Below are 21,525 nucleotides of genomic sequence, written 5' to 3'. Positions count from 1 at the left end.
TAGTAGGTCCTTGTTGGTGATCTGTTTTAAATGAGTGGTGTGTTTATGTCAATCCCAAACTACCAATTTACCCCTCCCCTTTGGTAACCCCGTTAAGTTTGTTTTCTAAGCCTGTGAGTTTGTTTCTGTTTTGTAAATAGGTACATTTATCATTTTTATTTTTTTTAGATTCTGCATATAAGCAATATCATGTGAAATTTGACTTAATTCCACTTAGTCTGATAATCTACAGGTTCATCAATATTATGCAAATGGAATTATTTCATTCATGTTAATGGCTGAGTAATATTCCATGTGTATGTATACCACAATTTCTTTATCTCTTCCTCTGTTGATGGAAATTTAGGTTGCTTCCATGTCCTGGCTATTGTAAATAGTCCTGCAGTGAACACTGAGGGGCATGTATCTTTTTGAATTATAGTTTTCTCTAGGTATATTCCCAGTAGTGGGATTGTTGGATCTTCTTTTCCAGTTTGGATTCCTTTTCTTTCTTCTTCTAGGACTTCCAAAACTATGTTGAATAAAACTGGCAATAGTGGATATTCTTTCCTTGTTCCTGAGCTTAATGGGAATTCATTCCACTTTTCACCATTGAGTAAGTTGACGTTAGCTGTAGGTTTTTCACATATGGCCTTTATTGTGTTCCCTTAGTACCCACTTTCTGGACAGTTTATCAAATGCTTGTTGAATTTTTTCAAAGGCATTTCTGCACCTATTGAGATGATCATATGGCTTTTATTCTTCAGTTTGTTAATGTAGTGTATCACACTGATCTGCAGATATTGAAAAATTGTTGCATACCTGGGATAAATCCCTCTTGATCATGGTGTGTGATCCTTTTAATGTATTGTTAGGTTCGCTTTACTAGTACTTTGCTGAGGATTTCTGTGTCTTTGTTTATCAGAAGATGAGCAGCGTATTTATCTGTGTAATTTTTTTTTTTTTGAGGTATTCTTGACTTTTTTATCAGGATTATAATGGCCTCATAGAATGGGATTATTCCTTCCTCTGCAATTTTTTGGGATATTTTCAGAGGGATAGATATTGACTCTTCTTTAAATGTTTGATGATATTTACCTTTGGAGCCATGGGCATCTGGACTTTTTTTGTTTGGATTTTTCCAGTCAGTTTCAATTTCAGTACTTGTGATTGGTCAGCAAACCAGATTTTAGTTTCATTGCTCCTTTCTATTGTTTTCTTCATCTCTGTTTAAATCTGCTCTGATCTTTATAAATTCTTTCCTTCTACCTGCTTTGGGTTTTGGTTGTTCTTTATCTAGTTGCTTTGGTGGTGGTGGTGGTTTAGTCTCTTAAGTTGTGTCCTGCACTTGCGACCCCATGGACTGACTGTAGCCTGCCAGGTTCCACTATCCATGGGATTCTCCTGGCAAGAACACCGGAGTGGGTTGCCATTTCCTTTTCCAGGGGATCTTCCCGACCCAGGAATTGAACCTGGGTCTCTTGCATTCTCCTACAGAAAGAATCTGCAGGTGGATTCTTTACCGACTGAGCTACGAAGTTGCTTTAGGTATAAGGTTAAGTTGTTTGAGATTTTTCTTGTTTTCTGAGGTAAGACTGTATTGCTATAAACTTCCCTGTTAGAACTGCTTTTCCTGCATCACATAGGTTTTTGATTATTATGTTGATTTTCTTTTTGATTTCTTTATAGGTTTTTAAATATTATGTTTTTGTTGTCATTTATCTCTAGGTATTTTTTCATTTTCTCTGATTTGTTCAGTGATCTATCAGTTGTTTAGTAGCATCGTTTAGCCTCCACTTGTTTGGGGATTTTTGACAGTTTTTTTTCTTGTGATCGATTTTTAACTCTTAGTGTTGTGGTCAGAAAAGAGGCCTGATATGATTTCAATTTTCTTAAATTTACTGAAACTTATTTTGTTATCCAGCATATGATCTATCCTGGAGAATGTTTCACGTGCACCGGCGAAGAATGTGTATTCTGTTGCTTTTGGACAGAATGTTCTATAAATATCAGTTAAGTCTCTTCAGGATGAAGTGTTATATAAGGCCTGTGTTTCCTTATTGATTTTCTGTGTGGATGGTCTGTCCATTGATGTAAGTGGGCTGTCAAAGGCTCCCGCTATTACTGTTTTACTGTGATTTCTCTGTTTATGGTTGTCGGCATTTACCTTATTTATTGAGGCATTGACTAGTTAATATTAAGTGTTTTCTAATGCAGTATTAGAAATATTATAAGTGAAGAACTTTCAAGATACAACCTATTATGACTTTTACTATATAATTGTGACTTGTTATGTTGTAGGTCTCCTTTTTACATATGGTGTGACGGGAAGCGGAAAAACTCACACTATGACTGGTTCTCCAGGGGAAGGAGGGCTGCTTCCTCGCTGTTTGGACATGCTCTTTAACAGTATAGGGTCTTTTCAAGCTAAACGATATGTAAGTGTGTGTGTTTTTTTTAAATTGTATTATGACTCTCACTAAAAGATATAGGTGCCAAAATACCTGTGAATACAATATTATTAAGGAAGAACCAAGGCACTGAATACCTTTTAAAACCTTAAATATGTTTAAATGTAAACTGTCTTGTTTCTTAAATATATTTACTATTTATGACAAAGTCTAAAAATTATGGTCTGGTTTTTGCCCTCACTTTAGGTTTTTAAATCTAATGATAGGAATAGTATGGATATACAATGTGAAGTTGATGCTTTATTAGAACGGCAGAAAAGAGAAGCCACACCCAATCCAAAGACCCCCTCTAGCAAGTAAGTAATTCTGTTTTGTAATACTGGCCTCACAGGAACCCTGTCTGGTGGTCAGAAGTGGAGAAGTTGGTCTGACAGTTGACTTTAGTGAGATAAAAGTTGAGGGCTGTTCTTAATTATGTTTGCTCAGATGTTCTATTTGGTTTTGAATGCACTGCCCTTGAATGACTGTGTATGGAGAAGGTGCCACTCTGGGTGAAAGAAGGTGTAAAAGTCTGTGCTGTGTATCTGGGAAGACATGGGAGAACTGGTGGCCCAGCCATGAGTATGAGTAAAGTTGCTCTGTGCAGTCTTGCTTGTAATAGAGGTCATTTATGACTAAAATGTTTAAGATGAGATTGAGACTTTTTTCTTTTTTCAGACGACAAGTAGATCCAGAGTTTGCAGATATGATAAATGTACAAGAATTTTGCAAAGCAGAAGAGGTTGATGAAGATAGTGTCTACGGTGTATTTGTCTCTTATATTGAAATATATAATAATTACATATATGATCTATTGGAAGAGATGCCGTTTGATCCCATAAAGCCTAAGTAAGTAGTGGAGAGAGTCCCTTTTTAGCTGACTAACCTTGACGAAGTCACTTCACATCAGTGACCTTAGTTTCCTCAGCTATAAATGGGGATAAAACTTACTTCTGTTTTCAAAATGAAATATAACTCATATATCATGCAGTTGGTGTGTGGTGAATAGTTCTGTTATTTACTTGATATTTAGTTAGTTGTATTAGGAAAACCAGTGGGTTAAAGTACCTGAGGAGAATATTCCCCGTAAGACTTTACTTTTGAAAACTCTTGGCCCTCGGCTACATTTTGAGAAGGATCTTAATTGTATAAAGAAGTGTCCCTATAGATGTGCCTTGGGGCTACCTTTCAAGAACCTAACACTTAATGTTGGGAATTTGCAGCCTCTAATCTGTGTCCTGGTGATCTCCACAGAATGGAGCCTAAAGCTGCTGTCTGCACAACTAGTAGTCACAGACTTTCCATCATTGATTAATCAGAAGTGACATCCGTATTGTCATTGCACCAGAGTTAAAAGATTATTCTTTAGATTTCCTTGAGTCTTGTCCTGCTGAGACTGAAGGCCAGTTACAGTCTGGCATTACAAATTACCTTTGTGCCAGAGTGGACTCCGGAATCTCATGTCTAATAACAATATCTTGTTCATAGTCTTAAGCTAAATGCTTGTCTTCAGTGCTGTCTTTGTTAGGGCCTCTTAAGACATAAATAATGTTGAAGACCTGTATTATATATTTAACTTTTCGGTATATGACTCAATCAGGTATTAGTGAAGGAACAGCTAGATTTGAAAAACCATTACACTGATGTGTCAGTATTTCTACTTTATATTATAATATATATATTAAAGAGTTTATAGACTAATTAGTTTTTAACTTAATATTAAAGACTTTATAGACTAATTATTATCAGGCTTGCCTGGTGGCTCAGATGGTAAAGAATCCGCCTGCAATGCAGGAGACCTGGGTTCGATCCCTGGGTTGGAAAGGCCCCCTGGAGAAGGAAATAGCAACCCATTCCAGTATTCTTGCCTGGGAAATCCTATGGACAGAGGAGCCTGGCAGCCTACAGTCCATGGAGCTGCAAGGGTTGGACACGACTTAGCGACTAGACCCCCACAGACTACTTACTTACTTGTTTAAAGTGTCGGTTGTGTGTACCCGTTTTCCTAGGCTTTTTTAATGTCATTAATCACTTTCACATCTGCACATGCACCAAGTTTCTGTTTGATCTGTTCCAAATGAGGCTGTTTTCTAAGAAGCCTATCTTGTTTTTATTATGTACATAAAGATTGACAAAATGTGAGTGCATGCCTTGTAACCTTCCTGTAACACCTTGAATGAACTCACAGGGTGCTTATTTGGCAGTGAATTCATTTTGTTAGGGTGGTGTTTAACCTTTTTTTTTTTTTTGAAGCTGAATTGAGGTTTAGTTTTTAATACAATGAAGGAGAATTTTTAAGATCTGACTCATTGTAAGTGTCACATACTCTAGACTGAATGTGTTGTTATGAGATGGCTGCTGCAGAAACAGTAACTTCTGCCTTATTCCTTTGGTAGGTGGAACAGTTGCAGCACACCCATGAGGAACACAGATTTTGTGTATGTGATGTGTTGACTCTTTTCTTAAGGAGAAGGGTGCAGTTATACTAGTGGTTGGCATTTGTGGCATGTTCGCATGTAGGCGATTTTTCATTGGTCCTGGGCCGGCTGCTACCTCTAAGCCCCGCCTTCCTGAGAAATCCGCCATTGGCTGAATAATGGTGGCTGGTAACTGCATCTGCCCCCACTGTTCACACGACTGAGGCCAAACAGGCAGCATCTTTCGCATCTTCATCCTACCTTAAGAGTAAAACTTGACCAGCCACTTTAAAAGGATTGCCACTCCTGGTATATACCAAACTCCTTCTGAATTTGTTTTTTTGTTGACAGAACCAGCTTGATCTGTTGATCTTTTAAAATTAAGAAAATGCTAGATTTTGATGCCTAACCTTTGCATGTGATGGTGCTTACTACTACTTTGATCTCTGTTTAGTAAGTGTTGTTTCATGTGCTTTATAGGAACGAATTAGAGCAAAGCTTTTATAACAAAATAGATTCCTGTTATGTAACTAATCTTAACTGTATATCCTTATTCTTATCCAAGTGTAATATTCTTCTGGAGTCTTGCTTAGGCTTATTCCCTTTGTAAGAATGGATATCATGTTGCCTGACATTTTAGTCCTTAAGTCCTGAGATAGTTTAGGAAACTAATGTTTTTTTCTTTCCCCTAGACCTCCACAATCTAAACTGCTTCGTGAAGACAAGAACCATAACATGTACGTTGCAGGATGTACGGAAGTAGAAGTGAAATCTACTGAGGAGGCTTTTGAAGTTTTCTGGAGAGGTTAGAAGCAGAGTTAGAAGTACAAATATATAAAGTGATAAATATAATCCTGAAAGCTGCTTCTCTACTGACAATACTTTTTAGTTTGGTAGAAAGTATATACACTGAAGCAAGCAATGATTTCTCTGTCACCGTAGGCCAGAAAAAGCGACGAATTGCTAACACACATTTGAATCATGAGTCCAGCCGTTCCCATAGTGTGTTCAACATTAAATTAGTTCAGGCTCCCTTGGATGCAGATGGAGACAACGTCTTACAGGTAAAGGTTTAATGTGTAGAGTTTTTCCTGTTCTGAATCCTTAATTTAGGGATTAGAGTTAAATCATGAAGGTTTCATTACACTGAATATTGTGCTAAAATTATCTTATGTGTAGGTGATGACATTTTTAAAAAAATGTTTCACTAATTAGGTAGTATAGTTTCAGGAAGTGTTAGTCACTCATGTCCGACTCTTTGAGACCTCATGGACTGTAGCCCGCCAGGCTCCTCTGTCCACGGGATTTTCTAGGCAAGAATACTGAAGTGGGTTGCCATGCCCTTCTCCAGGGGATCTTCCCGACCCAGGAATCGAACCTGGGTCTCCCACATTGTAGGCAGATTCTTTACCATCTGAGCCACTGGGGAAACTCTTGTTCTAGGAAACCAGCTATTAAATCTTAGAACCTGGAATTTTGTTGTGAAAAAGGTTTACAAATCTTTATAAATATCTAATAGAGGAGATAAAATGTTATGATCATTGTTTTTCTCTGAAGACTCATTTTGTATGTAGAAATTATTCCCGGTTTTAAAGTGTTACCAACAAACTTTTCAGGAGTGGTCAATTCTAGACTGTTCTCTCTTGGTGACAGGCCAGTGGAGCACGCAGCTGCTGGTCGCTGTTTAATGCTGGGCCTGTCATGCTGCAAGGCTTATATGAATTAGTAACAGCATCTGAGCCTGAATGTAAAAATCATTTAGTTAGTTTAAGGTATGAAAATGTAATCCCATTCAAAACATACCATGAAATTGTGGTGTATCACGAAGGTTTTCAGGTGGCAGTAGATGGTACAGCATGGTACTAAAGACCACCAGGATTTGAATTCTGGTTTCTATGCATTTACTAGCTGTCTTACCGAGCTGTAATAAACTCCTCTACATAATAAACAATTTCTATGTAATAAGCTATTTCTACATTCAAAATGAGTCTTCAGAGAAAAACAATGAATCATAACATATTTTATATCAGTTATGTGTCTGACTTTCTTATGAAAGTTATTAGAGTATTATGAAATTATTAGGCTATAAGATTATTAAATATCTCATTATACAAATATTTAGTCTTGCTCTAAACTATTTAGCAGACATTTATTGAGCTCCTGCTGAGTGCTGGGAACTGTGCAAGGTGCTGGAGATGAAGTGGTTAAAAGACAGTTCCTGTTCTTGTGGAGCTTACAGTGTAACATAGTCTGCAAGTAATGTCATGGGGATATTTATCATATGCTTTTAGTAAACTGTTCCCCCAAAATATGTATCCTTCCCCCTTATAATGCTTTTTGTATTATGCAAACCTTATATTCCTAAGACTTAATTTCACTTGAATATATTTAAAGAACACTGTAAACCAGTTATAATTCATGAGATTGGCATTATCTTCCCTTCAGGAAAAAGAACAAATCACTATTAGCCAGTTGTCTTTGGTAGATCTTGCTGGAAGTGAAAGAACTAACCGGACAAAAGCAGAAGGGAACAGATTACGTGAAGCTGGTGAGCAAAGCATAGTATTTACTTATTGCTACAACTTTCAGAAACTTGCAGTGCCAGTTTATTGCCTGCTTATTGATGGTTTAAGCCTAACTGTCTTCAATTTGACTAAAAATTTAGAGGCTAAGTTAAGTGACTAGTGCTTTTTCTTTAGTTATGCTGGTTTCATGTTGATCTATTACAACACACTAATTTCTTTAAGAATGAGGTGGTGGTTTAGTTGCTAAGTCACACCTGACTCTTGTTGACCCCATGGACTGTAGCCCTCCAGGCTCCTCTGTTCATGAGATTTTCCAGGCAAGAATACTGGAGTGGGTTGTCATTTCCTTCTCCAGGGGATCTTTCCAATTCAGGGATCGAACCTGCGTCTCCTACACTGCAGGTGGTCTCCTGCATTGCAGGCAGATTCTTTACTGACTAAGCCACCACGGAAGGCTAAGAATGAGGAAAAGTGACTAAATAGAAAGTAAGTTACATTCCTGTTGAAAGTGTTATATCTATGGCTAGAGTACCAGTACTGGGCCCATAAAATTAAGTGATTTAATAGTTCCTCCAACATTCACAGTGGTAAATTGGCTTATGGAGATAGGAAAAATCTTTGAACACAAAAGCCAGTTGAAATCTGTGTTTTTCTTAATTTTTCATTTAGTACAGCCATTTATGATATGATTTATGCTAATAACATTTATGGAGTACCTACTTTGTTACAGGAATTGAACACATATCTAGTACAAAAGAGGCAAATTGCTAGTAGAAGGTGAGGGAGGTGAGCAGCAGGTGCTGTGGGGATACAGAGCAGGGCTGTTCCATCCATTCTGGGGCTGTATGTGAGATGGGGCCTTGGGGAAGAACGCGTGGAGCTGATGAGGCGTCAGCTCTTAGAAGAGCGATAGAATTAAAGTCACCACCCCTGGGAGAACACGGCAGGGCCAGGGTAGCTGAAGTGGAGGGTGTGGGTTGGTGAACTGTGACCATTGAGGCCGGAGGGCAAGGCAAGTCCATGAAGACCCTTGACTATCATATTAGTGTGAATTTCTTGTTGAAGGAATAATGGTGACTACCAGTTATTAAGGGCTGAGTATTTATTATAGCATCTACTATATATGGGCTTGATTTCTTGATTCTGACTTTCCAGGATTGGATCATACCCATTTTGTCAGACTGGAAGAGGTTAAGTAATTTTCCCAAGGTTAGAGCCTGGTTCGAACCCAGGTTGGTTGAACTTCCAAAACTTGTATCTTTCAGCTGTTACACAGCCAGTGAACGATCAGTTTTAAAAAGATTTTCCCAGTGTAGTAGATTAATTTATCAGAGGCAAGTGTAGAGAGATGAAAAGCAGTTGGGAACCTTTTGCAGTAATTCATATGAGCAGTCCTGTCACCTGGAGGCAAAGGTCAGCCAAAACTAAGAGCTAGTTTGGAAGCAGGCCCACCTGGATGTGGAGAGGAAGGGAGAGAGGAGGATAAACCAAAGAAAATCTTGATTGAGGAGGAGTAGCTTGAGGTGCAGGTGTGGGCAGCTAAGAGTTTTGTGTTGAACATATTCCATTTATTCAAGTGTAGGTGCCTAGCAATTGGATGCAGAGGTAGAGAGATATGGAAGGAGAGAGATTTGGCTTGAGGTTTGTAGGTTTAGGTTGTGCAGTGAAGACATGATTGAAGCAATGGGAAAGATTATTCATGGAGTACAAAGAGGAACATTCTGAGGGCAGGGTCTCGAGGACAGTAGATCCTTGAGTCTGGGAAGGAGAGTTGGGGCGGATAGCCAGGTGACTTGGAGTTATGAAGTGACTAAACACACACTTTTTAAAATAATTTTTTATTTTTTGCTGTGCTGAGTCTTCACTGCTGCCCGGGTTTTCTCTGGTTGCATCGAGGGGGGTCTGCTCTCCAGTTGCAGTGTGCAGGCTTCTCACTGTGGTGGCTTCTCTTGTTGAGGAGCAGGGGCTCTAGAGTGCACGGGCTTCGGTAGTTGCAGTGCATGGGCTCAGCAGCTGTGGCGCCCTGGCTTAGGTGTTCCGCGTGCGTGTTCAGTCGTGTCTGATTCTCTGTGGCCTGATGGACTATAGCCCATCAGGCTCCTCTGTCCATGGGATTTTCCAGGCAAGAATACTGGAGTTGCCATTTCCTACTCCAGGGGATTTTCCCAACCCAGGAATTGAACCTGCATCTCTTGTGTCTCCTGCATTGACAGGCAAATTCTTTACCACTGAGCCACCTAGGAAGCCCCAGGTTTAATGGCCCAGGACTAAAAACACACACACTTTATATATGTCTATATAAAAAGACAAAGCATCTAGAATCCAGATCACAAGAAGAAGGATTAACCTTAGGAAAGCAGGTTTAGCTGGACTGGAAGGAAAGAAGAAACCTGAGGGTTCTGATGCTTTGGAGACAAGAACAGAAACCATATCAGTGTTGACATGATGGGGAAGAGGTGACATGGTTAGGGAGTTAAAACTATACTGGGGCTAGTTTGTGGCTGGGGCATATGTGACAACCTCAGATTTCTAGAGGTTTCGGAGTTCTGAGCGACAAGGTTCAGGCCGTGGCTATAATGGTAAAGAGAGAAAGATTTCCTGGACTTGAGGTCGGGGCCTCTGATGGCATGTTAGAGTGACATTCCTGTTAGATGCTGAAGCTGACCCAGGAGCTGGCGTGTAAGGGGAATGTGTCTGAAGGCAACAGCAAGGGACTAGGAAAATGCTGCTGGCCTCCTGCTGCTCACCATCCTTTTACTATGTCAGGCTTAGAAAGCAGGCAACTTTTATTCACAAGACTACAGGGGAAGCACCACTCTTCTGGGAAATAAAAACAAGGTTGTAGGGCTTTGCATCATGGGTGGGGTGAAGTCTGTGGATATGATCCAGAATATTTTAGAATGTATAACATAAAATACAGGATTTCAAAAGAAACCAATTAGACTGAAATGTGTTTTTAAAAGTATTCTTAACACCTCTGTCATATAGTAATTTATATACTTTATTAATGCCTTAAACCTGACACCATGTCTGTAACTACATAATTTCAAAATAGTAATGAATGTAAGTATCTTGAGATAAGCAATAAACTGTTATAAAAGTATCTGTGACTTCTGTTGATTAGAAACCACAAGTAGTACTACTACCATTACTATAGGTGTTTGGCCTACATTCATAATTGAAGAAACAGCTAAATTTCAGCAGTTAGTAAGAAAAAAGATGTATTTACTTCCCATCCATGTATGCACACTCCCTGAAGTGTACCCATGGACAACATCCAGATCACAAGTGGCCATTAGAGAAAGAGATGAAATGGATCATTCTGTGAGCGTTCTGAGGGTATGGCAAGTCTATTAACGGGGATATGGGTTTTGAAGAACACATGGAAGAAGAGGAGGAAGGACAGTGCGAGCTGGGGTCAAGGAAGAGAAAGCACGAATCATGGATTATCACGGAGGCACAGATGAGCTCTGTATTTTGAAAGGTGGCCAAGAATGAAAGCATGGTTTCAAAGTGAAAAACTTTTCTGTGTTGTAATGCTTTGGGGTCTCTGCAGGTGAGATCTCCTGTATTGTTGGCTTGATAGATCTGTCAGACTTGCCCTGACTCAGAAATTCAAACGAGTGGCCAGGACTAACAAGCATGCTGCCCAAGAAACCTTCTTTAGATATAGAGGGAACAGATTTAGTTGGCTCTTGAGACGCCTTGACTGGTAGAAACAGGAGCTCCTTCTGGTGCAAGGGAGACATCAATGTCTGGATGGAGCCAACTGTGGCCTGAAATATGGGCATGCTTTAGAGGATATTAAACATCTGTACTCATATACTCTTTCATGGTATTTAAGATTTGAAAGAAACTTTGCGGGTCATGAAGTATAATGTTACATTCAGTGGAGAGTCTTTACATAAGAATCCTGGTACTTACACTCTCCTGCAACACTGTCAGATATGGACAGTTCTTTAAGCTGAGCCCACTAAAATCTGTGATTTTAATTTCCATCTGAGAGTTGTATGAAGTAGATATTTCACAGACAAACAGACCGTACTCTGGCTACTCCGTCAGTGTCTTCAGATGCCTTCTGTGTGCATTTTTCTGCCAGGTAACATTAACCAGTCACTTATGACACTGCGGACATGCATGGAGGTCCTGAGAGAGAACCAGACTTACGGCACCAACAAGGTGAGCGGCGGCCTCTGGTTGTTTGTATATTTTGTATAGCTTTGTTTGTGTGCAGTTTCTGCCTGATGTATTTGGGTTTGGATATATTTATAGATGGTTCCATATCGAGATTCAAAGTTAACCCATCTGTTCAAGAACTATTTTGACGGGGAAGGGAAAGTACGCCTGATTGTGTGTGTGAATCCAAAGGCCGAAGATTATGAAGAAAGCTTGGTAATTTTAATGCCTTTATGAAATCTGAGTTTCTATAGACAAAACTATTTACATGTGAAAATAACATTTTGAACATTTTAAAAATTGATACAGAACCACTGGTTACAGAAGTGAACTAATAACCAATATATTACTGTCTCATTTACTAATTTCTGAAGAAAGACTAGAAACACTTATACATATAAACAAAATCAAACCCTATGTTGTATCTTAGCAAGTAATGAGATTTGCAGAAGTGACCCAAGAAGTTGAAGTAGCAAGACCAACAGACAAGGCCATATGTGGTTTAACACCGGGGAGGCGATACAGAAACCAGGCCCGGGCAGGTCCTGTTGGAGACGGTATGAGCTGCTATGGTGTCATCTGCCTGCTGATGAGTCTGTCTCTGTCTCTCTCTTTTTTAAAATCTATTTCACTTAAGAAAACTGTTCACTTTCTTTCCCCTCAACAAACAAGAGCAAAAAAAAGTCTGAACCAAAGTATAAATCACATTTCTTTTATTATATACTCTGACATTTTTTTCTTCTTTACAATTCATCTCATTTTTAAGGAAATATGATGAGCCCAACAAAGTACACTGTTAATTGGACTGGGGCTCTTACCAGTGTTAAACTTGTTTGAATAACACTTTCTCTCCTGTGTGACTTTTTTTTTAAACAACTCCATACAGAACCACTGGTTTCAGAAGTGGTTTTACAAAGTTTCCCACCTCTGCCATCCTGCGAACTTCTGGATGTCAATGACGAGCAGACTCTTCCCAGGCTGATTGAAGCATTAGAGAGACGACATCACCTACGACAAATGATGATTGATGAGTTTAACAAGCAGTGTAAGGGCAAACTCTTTATAGTTATTTTAACATGAGAAATTTGCAGGAGTTTTGTGTTGGGACAGCATCTTCAAGGAAGGATTATTTTGTCTCTGAACTTAGTATCCCCCCAAAAGCATCATTTTATATCCTAAGGATATAAAGCAGAAGATCAAAGTGGATGTGAATTTATCCTCTTTAAACACTAATAGTCATGATGAAAGGGACAAGAGCTACTTCTTAGCTCCTACTAGTTATTTATATGCAAGGCATTTAGCATGTATTATATCATAATAACTGTATCTTTGAGAAAATTACTTAATCCTTTATTTCTAGTTTCCCTGTCTGCAAAATGGGATTATAATTGTTCCTGCCTCAGAGGAAGGGTGTTAAATATAAGAATAAATGAGATGATGTTTGAAAAGCATGTATGACATCCTGGTACATAGGAAGTGCTTATTGAATGTATGTATTCTTATCACCATTGTAAGAAAAATGTGAGAAAAATGGTACTTAAATCTCCATTTTAAAATGAAGAAACATGCTCAGAAACAAATAACTTGCCCACGTCACATGACTAGTGAATGGTGCATAGGGATTTCAACTTGAATTAACTGTCCCTAAGGCTAGTGTTACTTCTGTTTCTGCATTTGTTCTCAAGAAATTATTTATGCTATAGTGCAAAATGAAAGACCTAAGTGTTTTTTCGTAACAAAAGTGTCTCTTGTGGATTTGAGAATCAAACTCTTGATGTCCTTCCAGACTTGTTTTCTGCTTATAGACTTTGAAAGGGGTATTTGCTAAAGAGCTTCATTTTCTATAAATATCAGTTATAAAAGTTGACTTCACCAGTTATTTTGGAATTGGAGTAAACTTGGCCTGCATGCTTTTGTTTCAGCTATTAATTTTAAGGCTTTGTTGCAAGAATTTGACAATGCTGTTTTAAATAAAGAAAACTATATTCAAGGAAAACTAAATGAAAAAGAAAAGGTGATCTCAGGACAGAAACTGGAAATAGAACGACTGGAGAAGAAAAACAAAACTTTAGAATATAAGGTTGGTTTGGGGATGATTATAATGGATGTATGTGCTGGACATTTAACACTGGTCTGATTTAGCTGTTCTACTATACGGACCTGCAGCTGCTGCTTCCTTGGGAGTTATCACTTGGTTATTTGCTAATCTTCATCCCATTCCCCATACAGAGGAACTATTAATGAATGGCAATAAAAGGGTAGATAGAATACTCTTTTTGAGACAGACCTTACCAATTGATGAGAATGTTCTGGTGTTTTAGTTTTGATTATAAATTGCTTTTTGACTTACTACTGAGGATAATTTAGGGGATACATGATTCATTCTAAACAGAAGCTAATCTCAAACAATACAGTGTTCTCCATTCTGAAAGTGGCCTTTATAAAAACAAAATTTTAGGGAACAGTAATTTTCACATGAAATCAAATTTCATCTTTCAGTGAGGAGCTTGTTTAAAAGTCCTCATTTCTAGGAACAGAGATGGGCATTCAGATGAAATTTTAGAGGAAAAGGTTTTCTTCATGATTCTTCTTTCCATAGCTATGCTTGCATAGGCAGATTATGAGAGAGATTATTTTAAAGAGAGAGAGATTATTTTAAAGCTACTTGAAATGTTTACACATCAAATGTTGACCATAATGGTCTACATTCCCAGGTTGAGATTTTAGAGAAAACAACGACCATCTATGAGGAAGATAAGCGCAATCTGCAACAGGAGCTTGAAACCCAGAATCAAAAACTTCAGCGACAGTTTTCTGACAAACGTAGACTAGAAGCCAGGCTGCAAGGCATGGTGACAGAAACAACCATGAAGTGGGAGAAAGAATGCGTGAGTGTCATTCCTACAGTATCCATCTCGTGGGTGACTGATTTCTTAACTACAGGATTCTGAATGGCTTGCACTGGGGTCCCTGGTGGCTCAGATGGTGAAGAATCTGCCTGCAATGCGGGAGATCTGGGTTCAGTCCCTGGATCGGGAAGATTCCCTGGATCCGGAATGGCAACCCACTCCAGTATTCTTGCCTGGAGAATTTCATGGACAGAGGAGCCTGGCAGGCTGTAGTTCGTGGGGTCTCGAAGAGTCGGACACGACTGAATGAGACACACACAGCGTTTTAGTGGTGGTGGCAACAGCGGCCACTACTCAGTCCCTTTTACTTCTTTCCTCTGCCCTTACAAGTCACAGCAAATTAATTAGCGTTATGAAGAACTATCATCTTTAGGAAATAAACCGTTCAGGTGAACCGGTGCAGTTGGTTTGGCGTAACTGAATTAGACTACTTATTGCCATTCATAAACCTTCAGGAGCGTCGAGTGGCAGCCAAACAGCTGGAGATGCAAAATAAACTCTGGGTGAAAGACGAGAAACTGAAACAACTGAAGGCGATCGTTACTGAGCCCAAAGCTGAAAAGCCAGAGAGACCCTCTCGGGAGCGGGATCGTGAAAAAGTTACCCAAAGATCTGTTTCTCCATCACCTGTACCTGTAAGTTGTCTCTAGTTGTGTAGTAACTTCATAGTCATAGAGAAGATTTGTTCAGATTAGCTGACTATTTCTATGAGAATCAAATTTTTTGTTTTAAATTTATTATATTTCTCAAATTTCTATTTATACTTAAAAAATTTAGTATAAACACAAATTTAGTGTAAAATTAGTAATTCAGTACAAAAATTATGTCTTAAAAAGTTATAAAAGAATTATGTCTTCATGAGCTAAAATTATAGCAAAGCAATGAATTGTTTCTCAGTTTTTCAACTCCTGCTCATTAATTTCTCTTCAATTTTTTTAGCTTTCTAGTAACTATGTTGCTCAGATTTCCAACGGCCAGCAACTCATGAGTCAACAGCTACATAGGCGCTCTAACTCTTGCAGCAGCATTTCTGTAGCTTCCTGTATTTCGGAATGGGAGCAGAAAATTCCTCCGTACAACACACCTCTCAATGTCACATCTATTGCGAGGCGTAGGCAGCAGGAGCCAGGACAAAGTAAAACTTGTATCGTGTCAGACAGAAGGCGAGGGATGTACTGGAATGAAGGCAGGGAGGTGGTTCCTTCGTTCAGAAATGAGATAGGAGTAGAAGAGGATCGCTGCAGCAGGGTTAGTGCCAGTTATCACTTTAAAGCATTGTAGCAATAGATTTTACTGTTGTGTGTTTCTATAACTCGGTTCTGAAAGTTCACCGGAATGATGGGTGAGCTCTAATATAAGCAAGGTCTGATTTTTCTGTTAGTTCGAAAGATCAAATCACCCTGAAACTGAGGCCTAGCTCTTCATCTGAAAAAAGCCTAGCCGCATTTGGCACAGAAAGTGCCTTGTGTTCAGTGAACACGTGCTCCTCAGCTGCATGAACTGATGAGCATCCACAAAATCAGTGACTGTCTTAGAACACATTTTCCATTCTTTGGCTTTTCTTCCTCAAATTGGATTTTTTACTTTTTTTTAATTTCCATTTTTAAAACTGCTTTCCTGGACTTTTATTTTAAATAATAGACATGTAAATATTTTTCTCCTTCAGCCTTTGACAGTAAGCCATAGACTTTGTGTCCTACATACATAACCACAATCTTCATCACACCTGAGCAAGTCAGTGGTGTCCCAGTAATGGCTGTTCGTTTTTCAAACCTTGGTCCTATCAAGGTGAATACATTATATGTGGTTATTATCTCTTTAATCTTTTTAATATAAAGTAGTCCATCCTCCCCCTTTTTTTATTTTCATGATACTATTTTTTGAGGCGCCCAGGCCAGTTGTTTTATAACTGCTGAAGGAAGGTTTACATGGCCAATAAATCGCTGTTAATCTCAAGGGCTTTGTCTCAACTTAGAAGGGCTCTGCCTCATTCAAGGTTGTTTAAACAAATTCATGTTTATATTTTCTTCTTAAAGATTAAGGTAAAATTTTCCTCTGAATCTGAGTAAGTTAACAAAGTTAATATTGTGAATCTACATTTAGTAAAATTTTAATATATCTAAGAATTTTTATTCTAAATAATTTAATCTTATAGTAAATATTTGCTTTAGATTTTCTTATTGTATAATTTAGGGTACAGAAAATATTTCATTTAGGTGGCCTGCATTCCTGATTATTAAGGGATGATGATGAATTACAAGGTTAAAGGCAATAGATAAGTCTAAAGTCGCTTAAGCTCTTTACTTTGCAGATTTTGCTTTAAACCTTTTTGGGGAGCAAATTATATGGTGATTGGTCTTTCTGATCAACTCTAATAAATCCTCCTTATTTCATGCAAATTTATAGACTGAAAACTATTCAAGGCCTACTTATGCCTGGTCAACATTAACGTAGTATCTAATTTGGCTAAGAGATATTTAAGAGAATTTACTAGAGATCCTTTAACTTCTTCATTTGAAATCAAAATCTTTTTAGAAGTGCAGCAGAATACACATCTAGGTTTGTTGGTCAAAAATTATGTCAGGTGGACTCAATTTATATACTTCAGTGAGGAAGAAAACTTAAATGTTTATTTCATAAATGACAGTAGAGTGTAAGGACAGTCATCTTCCAAAGTTTGTTTCACAATGTCTATTGCTAAATGTGTTTGAGAAAACTATCACCTTTGCTAAATGGTAGGTCATGAGAACCTCTTTCTTCCTTGTTCAGCATTAAGCCGTTTTAAGAATGGGACATTTCCTGCTTGTTGTGAGGCTTGGGTATCCTGAGTGGCAAACGCTGTTGCCCATGTTTCGGTGTCATGATTTTGTCACTGGTGCATTTGTTTCTTATAATTGTACAGGGGAAATGCCTCAGTTCTCCAGATACATATTTTAAATTAGGTGTCCACACTTGACCCATTTGGAAGGATTTGGCCTGTGACAGACCGTTTCATTTGCTTTCAGTTTTGCAAACAAAAACTTTGCAAAGTTACAAAGAAACTATTAACTATGTTCTGTATGTGATCCACCCCCCCCTTAGGTTGAATGTGCTAAACTTAACTTTCCTAAATTTATATAACATTTTACTGGAAGTATCTAGTTTTATATTGCATGATAGAGACTGATTTGATAGTGTATTCTTTATCTGGTTCTTGGAACCTTTATGAGATGTTTGTGAATTTTTCATAAAGCTATGTTTTGAGATTTTTTAAAGTATGCAGAAGTACTTTATTTACATTCTTTTAATCATTTTATACACAAGGTTCTTAAAATACCTTATGTTTTTTAGCATGTATGTACTATACAGCTCCATCAGCTTTTGCTGGGGGGAGAGGTGTATTTTTTTAATAGGAGTATTTTCACTTTTGTTTAGAGGCCTATGATATGTTTAGGACGTTTATTGATCTTTTTGAAGCTTTTAACATAGGTGTGGACCTAACAGATTAGTTCACAATAGCAGGAACAAATACTGGTTTTTGATCAAGAATGCAAAAATGAATTATTTGTCCTAAACACCACCTATGCAGGAAAGACTAGCAGCCTTACCAGAACTTTGCCTTCCACTCTTTGTTGAAAGGGAAGATCTTTAGTAGAATATATAATACATACATAAACTGGAGTTTAAAGATGTTTGTTGGTTTTGTGTTTACATACAAAGAGAACATTTAAATTGCTTGAGTAACATAGCTTTCGAAAAGGTTCACGCATTTGTTTTCATACCGTCACCAACTAAAGTAGCCAAAACTGCTGCACTTCTAACAGTACCCTCAGATTAATTCTGGGTTATGCTTGTCTCTTGATTCCTCTCTCAATCCGATCAGAACGCACCACCAATTCGTCTGCGACACAGACGCTCACGCTCTGCGGGAGACAGATGGGTAGATCATAAGCCTGCCACTAACCTGCAAACTGAGACAGTCATGCAGCCACATGTCCCCCGTGCCATCACTGTGTCTGTTGCAAATGAAAAGGCACTAGCTAAGTGTGAGAAGTACATGCTGACACACCAGGAACTAGCCTCCGATGGGGAGATTGAAACTAAGCTAATTAAGGTAAAAAATTTACACAAGAGAAGGAAACATGCAAAAAACAAAAAACCATTTACTCTTCTGTTCCTTTGATGACACATAGGCAGTGTCAACTAGAAGATAAATGGGTATTTGATAAAACCTTTTTGTTTGTTAGAAAACTCAAGTTACTCCTTGGGTTAAAATCTGTTAAATTGGAACTAAATCTGTTAGAGGAACTCCAGATACATACTTTTAATTAATGTGCATTTTGTTTTAAATCAAACAAAGAACTCCTGCCGTTGCTTAAGAGTACTGTCATTCGAGGGAATTCCTTGGCAGTCCAGTGGTTAGGACTCTGTGCTGTCACTGCCAAGGACCCAGGTTCAATTCCTGGTCTGGGAACTAAGATCTCACGAGCTGTACCTAACGGCCAAAAAAATAAAAAAGACTGTACTGTCACTTGTGTATGAGAGAAGGGGAACATCCAAAGAGGAAAGTATATTGCCTTTAGAACATTTAGAAATTTGCTAGATTGCTTGATCTTTAGTGTAGTTTTTAAATTACTGGTTGAATAAAAAGGAATGTTATTTTCTGCAAATAAGAATGCTGTTAATTACACTGCATTGGACTTCTATGTACACAAATCTTTAAAGTATTTTAAGGTATAGACCCAGCAGTCCAAGCACCATCTGGTTTTGTGGATGGGAGTTTTCATGAAAATCTTAAAATCAGTTTGAAATATATATATATGTATATCATTTGGATGTATAAAAGTGTAATGGTGATCTTTTCTCCTGGCTGTAGGGTGATGTTTATAAAACAAGGGGTGGAGGACAATCCGTCCAGTTTACTGAAATAGAGACGTTAAAACAAGAATCACCAACTAGGTGAGTGATCATCAAATGCTTTCTTTAGAGGGCTGTAATTTTCTTAGCTGCTCATTCTTGAGGAACAGACTAGCCTGTAAAAACGTGTCATTAATTCTCTGAAGGAGTATATATGGTATTTCTCTATTTCTAATATTTTTCCTGTTCTTAGATGTAAAAAATAACTGTTGCGTTGTTCCCTTTTTCTGTAGCCGAAAACGAAGATCATCCACAGTAGCACCTGCCCAACCAGATGGAACGGAGTCTGAATGGACGGATGTAGAAACAAGGGTAGGAGTTAAATGTTTGTAGGGCTGTCACATATTAAGCCCCGCAGCTATACCTTTTCATGCTCTTTGAAACAAACAGCCAAAGTCTGATCTCAAGTGGCCAGTGCCGCCTGGAGCCAAGTCACAGGAGGTATTTGTATTTCTGCTCTGGTCTTACTGATGGAGCTCTTCAGTTTGAAGCCCCTGTTTTTAGTGTAGTGGGACTGTGCCCAAGAATCAAGGAAGACAGCATCACCCTAGAAGAACAAGAATGTCCATCAAGCTGGTCTGTCCTCTCAGGAGCAGAACTGTTATTCCTGGGGACAGATTCGAATAAAGAGTGTGGGACGGTGGGGGCCAGGCTCCAGCCTTTACCACTAACTTTCTCAAGAAGTCTTTCTGATAGAAAATGAGATTACCTGGATGGTCTCTAAAGACCCTTGTGCCTCACAGCTTTCCTCTCTGTGGTTTTCTCCCCAGTGCTCCGTGGCTGTAGAGATGAGAGCAGGCTCTCAGCTGGGGCCTGGGTACCAGCACCACGCACAACCCAAGTGAGTACTGACCAAGTGTGGTCTTTCTCTGTCTTCCCTCCCCACCCCCCTTGTCCCTACATCCACCTTTTTTTTTTTTTTAAAGAGGATCTCTGTGGTTTCTCTTTACCCTCTGGAATATCCTGGCCTTACTGGCAGACTATAGTAGGCAGTAACAGTGCTGAGACCCCTGGGGGGTTGGATGAGAGCAATTAGAGCTGTAAGAACACTCACTCTTGTTCCTAATTTGCCGAGTGCTAATAAAGCTTTCAGAGGCCTAAGGGAGATCACCTGTAAGGAGGGGAGGCTGGGGTCAGGGGTGACAGCTCCTCACATAATTCATTCTTTCCTAATCTCCCTCTTGTTATAGCAAGAAGTGTTCATTAAAATAAAATGGAATGGTGAAATTTGTGGTAGGGAAAGACACACCCCAGAGTCTGGCCCATTCTTTTACAATTTTAAGCCCCCTTTTTTCGAATATCTAACTATACAGGTCCATGTGTCCATTTCTGACATACGTATGTACTCCTTAGGCAATCTGGAAAATCAGTGTAACAAGATAAAGATGGGAAGTCTAATTAAATACTACATAAGCATATTTTATTTGCTTTCTTAGAAGGACTTTAACTTTTCCCATGATAAAACAGGAATTCTCGCAAAAAGCCCTCCTAGAGTATTCATTGCAAAATTCAACACTAAATGCTGGTTTTCATTTTAGGCGCAAGAAGCCATGAATTGACAGTTTCAATAACAAAAGAACATTTTCATCATTTGTGTTGGTGATTTCTCCAAAGCAGTGCCTTCTGAAAACTTGTAAAACTCCAGCTTTGTTGAAAATCACAGACCTCATATGTCATCACACACTGGCCTCCATCAGGGATTCTCCCCTGTGGCTCCAAAGATATCTAGGATTCTACAAACTTTTTATATTATACACCTTTGCCATATTTAATATTAATAGCAGAGAAAGACCCCTCTTTCTCGTTGCTGTATGAACTTTTTTATATTGCTTTTTTTTGTATATTTCTTGTATACTTATATACTTATAAACTAATTCATGCATGTGTCTGTCTTGGATGATTAAGGAAAAATATATCTAGATCACGCTTTGCTTTTTATGGTGACTTTTCCACCTGTTGTCTGAGTATTTCTTAAGGATTTATAGACAAAACAAAGGCTGCTACTGATTAGCTGCAAGGATGCACTTTAGACACATATCGGACAGCTCAGCCTGAGACGTCAGAGACTCGCCGATACTAAAACCAGTTTAGGAAGGGGTCTGGAGTTTTGTATGTATGTACTTTCTGACATTTAGATATGTCAAAAGAAATGAAATAAAAGCACTAAGAAATA

The 21,525-nt window shown here is 38.5% G+C and overlaps 1 protein-coding gene across 4 annotated transcripts in view; it reads left to right on the top strand.

Annotated features, from left to right (window-relative positions):
• Window positions 1-21,525, top strand: part of KIF23 (kinesin family member 23) — a 42,896-nt gene extending 21,371 nt beyond the window's left edge. The window contains exons 5-24 of one of the 4 annotated variants that reach the window (XM_043919782.1): window positions 2,281-2,417; window positions 2,637-2,746; window positions 3,108-3,278; window positions 4,826-4,867; window positions 5,539-5,651; window positions 5,789-5,910; window positions 7,292-7,394; window positions 11,471-11,550; window positions 11,644-11,763; window positions 11,978-12,104; window positions 12,434-12,592; window positions 13,470-13,627; window positions 14,262-14,435; window positions 14,912-15,091; window positions 15,396-15,704; window positions 18,319-18,549; window positions 19,312-19,394; window positions 19,586-19,664; window positions 20,123-20,193; window positions 20,891-21,525. In XM_043919782.1, coding sequence (XP_043775717.1) covers window positions 2,281-2,417; window positions 2,637-2,746; window positions 3,108-3,278; window positions 4,826-4,867; window positions 5,539-5,651; window positions 5,789-5,910; window positions 7,292-7,394; window positions 11,471-11,550; window positions 11,644-11,763; window positions 11,978-12,104; window positions 12,434-12,592; window positions 13,470-13,627; window positions 14,262-14,435; window positions 14,912-15,091; window positions 15,396-15,704; window positions 18,319-18,549; window positions 19,312-19,394; window positions 19,586-19,664; window positions 20,123-20,193; window positions 20,891-20,906 — 2,585 coding nt within the window. In that variant the 3' untranslated portion in view covers window positions 20,907-21,525. The remainder of the gene's footprint in view (window positions 1-2,280; window positions 2,418-2,636; window positions 2,747-3,107; window positions 3,279-4,825; window positions 4,868-5,538; window positions 5,652-5,788; window positions 5,911-7,291; window positions 7,395-11,470; window positions 11,551-11,643; window positions 11,764-11,977; window positions 12,105-12,433; window positions 12,593-13,469; window positions 13,628-14,261; window positions 14,436-14,911; window positions 15,092-15,395; window positions 15,705-18,318; window positions 18,550-19,311; window positions 19,395-19,585; window positions 19,665-20,122; window positions 20,194-20,890) is intronic. The other 3 variants (XM_043919779.1, XM_043919778.1, XM_043919780.1) reach the window with 3 other exon arrangements.

The sequence above is a fragment of the Cervus elaphus genome, chromosome 12 (genome assembly GCF_910594005.1).
Source record: "Cervus elaphus chromosome 12, mCerEla1.1, whole genome shotgun sequence".
Lineage (NCBI taxonomy): Eukaryota > Metazoa > Chordata > Mammalia > Artiodactyla > Cervidae > Cervus > Cervus elaphus.
Note: the sequence above shows the minus strand (reverse complement) of the source record. Positions and strands in the feature narration are given on the sequence as shown.